The 5,351-nt window shown below is 49.3% G+C and overlaps 1 protein-coding gene across 2 annotated transcripts in view; it reads left to right on the top strand.

Annotated features, from left to right (window-relative positions):
* Positions 1-3,538, top strand: part of Naaa (N-acylethanolamine acid amidase) — an 18,340-nt gene extending 14,802 nt beyond the window's left edge. The window contains exons 9-11 of one of the 2 annotated variants that reach the window (XM_005359498.3): positions 210-238; positions 2,183-2,260; positions 2,765-3,538. In XM_005359498.3, the coding sequence (XP_005359555.1) occupies positions 210-238; positions 2,183-2,258 (105 nt within the window). In that variant the 3' untranslated portion in view covers positions 2,259-2,260; positions 2,765-3,538. The remainder of the gene's footprint in view (positions 1-209; positions 239-2,182; positions 2,261-2,764) is intronic. The other variant, XM_026785345.1, reaches the window with a different exon arrangement.
* Positions 3,539-5,351: the final 1,813 nt, after the last annotated feature.

The following is a 5,351-nucleotide window of genomic DNA, read 5'->3' as shown; positions in this document are numbered from 1 at the left end:
TGTGTGCTCAGAGGACAACTCCTGGGAGTTGATTTTCTCCTTCTACCATGTGGGTTCCAGGGACTGAACTCAGGTCATCATCTTGGCAGGCAGCTCCTTTCCTGCTCAGCCCTGTCGCCGGGCACGTGGTTACAATCTCCTTGTACGTACTCTGCATGTGTGTCTTCCACCTTTTACTGTTTTCCTAATATGATGTTTCTCCTGTGCAGGTTTTATCTGTGTTTCCTGTTTATAACAAGTAAGTTGCATGTTCAGCACATCTCATTGTCCCCCAGGAAAAATGTTCTGTGACCAGGTGTTTCAGAGCAGAAGCTCTTGCACCAAGTGCCTCTAAAAGCGAGCTCAGCTGCCTGCCCTGATATGCCAGTTAGAGAGAGGCAGACTGGAAGCAAACAAAGAAAGGCATGCTGGGAGGCACAACAAGTAAAGGGGTCAGTGAGTCCGAACTCATCTTGAGGGGGCTGGCAGGTGCTTAGGTTTTAAACAGAAGGATTGGGGAGCCAGGCGGTGGTGGCACACGCCTTTAATCCCAGCACTCAGAAGGCAGAAGCAGGCAGATCTCTGTGAGTTTGAGGTTCACTTGGTCTGCAAAGCGAGTTCCAGTACAGGCTTCAAAGCTTCACAAAGAAACCCTGTCTCTAAAAAAACAAAACAAAAAAGAAGAGGCTGATGATGATGATGATGATGATGATGATGATGATGATGATGATGATGATGATGATGATGATTGGGGGAAGAGTCAAGAGTAGCTCCTCCTGGTGAGGCCGTGGACTGGCTGATCCCTGTTCCATTCTGGTTTTGCAGGGGGCTCTGAAGAAGTCCCCACCTCTTAAGAGGATGGGCTGGTTCTCAGAAGACGTGGGGGTGTCCTGTAAGGCTGTGCTGTTCCTGGAACCCCAGTTGACGCAGGTTTAGGATAATGACTGGGGACATTTAAGTGCATTTGGGGGAACTGGAACAGGGCAGTGTAAAAACAGTCGGTAAGATGCGTCCATGAATCTTAAGCCTGGAATCGGGTTGGTGTAGTTAGCAGCACCAGTCTCTAGATAGGCACCCCTACTAACATGGGGTGTTCAGAGCGACAGACTCACACGCCCATGTGCAGAGGGGAGCAGTGATCCAACGAGACAGACTTAAAATGAAGGCGGGGTGCCCGGCTTTAGCCCTCTCTCAGTTACCATGTGCGCCCAGCGAGGAGTCAGCTCTCATCTAAGAGTTTGTTACGTCCTCACGCACACCCTCGTTTCCCAGGGATCCTTGCTCCCGGAGGCAGCAGTGAGCCAAACCAAGTCTCAGGGGATACATATTCTAGTTCAGGGGGAGGGGCAGGTACACATGTTACAACCAGGTGAGAAATTCAAGAAAAACAAAGCCATCAGCAGGATGGGGTGACCTGGATGAGGCTGTCTCTCAGTCCGCAGGGGGACAGTCTTCATGAGTTCATGAGCTCCCTGATAGACCAGGCTTTTGCCAGATTCCAGTTTCTGTTACCCACTCACGCTCTTCTTTCTGCTGAACACTCACTGTCCGTGCTTCTTTTTCTTTATTTTTTTTTCCTAGACAGGGTTTCTCTGTGTAGCCCTGGCTCTCCTGGAACTTGCTCTGTAGACCAGGCTAGCCTCAAACTCAGAGGTCCACCTGCCTCTGCCTGCCTCCCAAGTGCTGGGATTAAAGGTGTGTGCCACCACCGCCAGGCAATTGCATTTCTCTTCTTATGTATTTATTCTTTTGATTTTTAAAAATATAGTTTGACGTTATGATTGCTGGCTTTATTATTATCCCTCCCCTTTTAACCTGTGCTCTTGACAACCGCAGCCTGAGCTAGGGTTTCTCTGGCCTGTAGCCTGTGATTTTATCCACATGCTCTCCTAAGGGGAGGACACAGGAGGACACAGGATACCCCTAGTGTGCTCTGAGGAGTAGCTGTACAGAAGTTGGGGGTCCCTTTCACCATGACAGCAAAGAACAGGGATAGCCGCCCAAGTCACCACCACAGCCTGAACTCTGAGGAATTTGAAAGTCCATCTCAGCTTTTGGGGGTGTTTCAAAATAGGCAGAAGAAAACACTTAGACTTCTCTACTTACATTTTTAACATGCTGCCTCTGCATTCTTACCAAGAGATGGGGCGGGGAACCATAGGGGAAGCTGATGCACGCATAAGAAAGGGTCCTGTTATTTCAGCTTCACAATCTACACCACGGTGATGAGCGCTGCCCAGCCTGACAAGTACACGACTAGGATCCGAAACCCAAGCTGAAGGTGAACAGAGTGTGCCGTGCTGGGCTGGGAAGGATTTGATGATCCGTTAGATCTGTTACTGCTTTGTGTGTGTGTGCGGGGGGGGGGGGGGGGGGGGGGGGGGGGACAGTGCTTCTCATAGACGATGGTGATCTCCCTAAGACTTGAAAGTACATAATACTTTCGGGTAAGTATTTAGCATATGATGGTCAATCATTAGATATTTTTAGCTATTTGTATTTTATGTATGAGTGCTCTGCAGGCCAGAAGGTTCCAGTGAGCCCAAGGGTAGAGGACAGGCATAAGGGACATAAAGGGACAGGAGTTCCTTCATGCTGTCCCTGAACTCGACCTTCTGAACAGCACCTGTTGTCGGGACCCTGGGCTACTGCTCAGGTCTCTGGATTATTAAAACCTGGCCTGATAGTTTGGTCAGCCTTTTAGCATGGGAATGCAAATCTTAAAAATTACATTTTTCAAAAATTTTTGTTTGAATTAAATGTATGTAATTTTTCTTCCTGCCAGGTGATTATTGTCAAAAGGCCACATCTCAAAGGCTAGGACAGAGAGAAATGGTGTACTCTTTCATGAGCAGCGTGGCCTCCTCCCTCGTTCAGCTTTTCTGCCTTGCGGATGTGAGGGCATCTCTGGGCACGCATCTGGAGACCTGGACAGCAGCCCATTGTCTTGCATCCTCCCCATGTCCTGGTCCCCTTAATATTCCTTAACAGCCCACGCTGACTGCAGCAACTCATATAACCGGGGTCAGAGGTCAGGGTGTGTCTGGCTGGAACAACTCAGATACCTGGTGTTGGGGTCAGGGTGTATCTGGCTGGCCTCAGTTTCCCATGATTCTGTGTTTCTGCCTTTCTGCTGAAGGTGTGACAGGGCATGACAACTGTCATGGTTGGGCTGGTGGACAAGCCTGGGGAAAAGTTTCTCCTGAGGCTGGGTGCAGCTCTTGACAGTTTGCCTAACAAATGCAAAGCCCTGGGTTCCAGCCATAGCACCACGGAATAAAGGAACAAATAAGTTTCTCTGGAAAGTGGAGAAGTGTAGTTTGAGTCGAGTCTGTTTAAAAGTGTGTTCATTTTGATTTCATATTTCCAAATAGCACCCCCCCACACACACACTTCTTATATAGGTCTAGTGTATTTTTATGCGAACTTTATTTTTAAAAAAAAACTTTCTTACTACTTTTGAAAATTATATAAAACCAAGTGATTTCTTGTCATTGTTTGTCGTTTGTTACTAAAATGTCAAAAGATGTTGTCAGGGAAAATAAAAGCTTGTAGACATCGAGTGTTGTGTTCTACTCTCTTTCCCTGAAATCTCTCGCTTCCGTTTTTAAATACGATTTATTATTTTGTATTTCCTAGTGGGTGTAGGAAAGGGAATTAAGTATAGATTTCTCTGTAAATATTCATGGGAGACTTAATACCTATTTAATACACTCAGGCATCTTGGATTTGCTGAAGAATGATCTGGGAATGTAGATTAACAGTCATCTCAGCTTCATCTTGAGGGGATTGGTCCCTGGGAAAGGCAGGAACAACACACACAGGCCCACGTGCACGCAGGCATGCGCATACACACAGGCCCACATACACGCATGCGTGCGCACACACAAGGCCCACGTACACGCATGCGTGCACACACAGGCCCACGTGCACACATGCGTGCACACACACAGGCCCACGTGCACACATGCGTGCACACACACACACAGGCCCACATGCATGCGCACACACAGGCCCACGTGCACAAATGCGTGCGCACACACACACAGGCCCACGTGCACGCATGCATGTGCACACACACAGGCCCACATGCATGCGCATACACACAGGCCCATGTGCACACATGCATGCATGCGCACACACACAGGCCCGCATGCAAGCATGCGTGCACACACACGCGCACGCGGCTCGTGTGGAGCAGCTGGCATGCTGCAGTCACATGACCTCTGCAGGGTCACCGTTCTCTGTTTCTGGGTTAAGGAGCTCAGGCATCCAGGGCTGGCTTGGGGAACGTACCTCCTAATCCACAAGAGTAAGAGGATCTAGGACGGGTGTGTGTGTGTGTCCCACCCAGAGTGACCCGTCACACCTTGCAGACTTGCCTCCTGTCCCCAGGCCTCACTTGACCCAGGTTGCTGGCCCAGAGCTTAAAGGTGGATATTGCGAATGTCACTCAGCGCTTACAATGCACTGCCAGGCTTGTGAGTGTCACCCTGCCCTCCGAGAAGACAACACCAGACAAAGGTGCTGTCCTATCTGTTAAATCTACAGCCAGTTCCGCCCACCAGCCCTGGAGAAGAGATGACCAGACATATGGGTTAGGTGCCTGATCCTCAGGCCTCACAGCTAAGCACCGAGAAGGTAAGGGGGAGCTTCCTGGCCTGTGGGAGAGAAATGGATAAGACATGAGCCCAACAAATGAAGGTAACGTGGGAGGGAAAAGGTTTCATTGTGGACAGAAGCACAGCTCGTATCCACCTCCCCCAGGAGCCTCAAGAGTTTCCTGTCCCCTACAGCCTCCAAACCAGGATGTGTGACTCCAATGAAGGAATGTCCAGGGAGCCAGTATGAAGCAGGGTTGGAGACGAAGTGAAGACATTTCTGGCAGATATTAAGAACAGAGGTTCATGGAGAGAGGCACTCGGGGAAGCAGTGAGACACCCAAGGATGCCTGTGGCCTGTCAGCTTAGGTCCCTTTACAGTGGGTTTACATACGAGCTTAGTGGTTTTCAAGTGTCTTCTCTAAGGCTTGCTAAGAATACCCCCCCACACACACACATGCACACCACTTATTTTTAAAAAACACTTTAGATTTATTTTGTATGTAAAATAGTTTTGCCTACACGTATGCATGTGCAACATGTGCATGCCTAGTGCCCGTGAATGTCAGAAAAGGGCGTTGGGTTTCCTGAAAGCGGAGCTATGGATGGTTGCCAGCTGCCATGTAGGTGCTGGGAACTGAAAGAGCCACAAGGGCTCTAAACCACTGGACTGTATCTCCAACCCCCAACACACTCTCTCACACACACACACTGCCCAGAGTGTAGCGTGTTTTCCTTAGTGAACAGGCTGTAAGGCGGGTCTGTAAAAGG

This window comes from Microtus ochrogaster, linkage group LG1 (genome assembly GCF_000317375.1).
Source record: "Microtus ochrogaster isolate Prairie Vole_2 linkage group LG1, MicOch1.0, whole genome shotgun sequence".
NCBI lineage: Eukaryota > Metazoa > Chordata > Mammalia > Rodentia > Cricetidae > Microtus > Microtus ochrogaster.
This window is presented reverse-complemented; position numbering and strand designations above follow the sequence as displayed.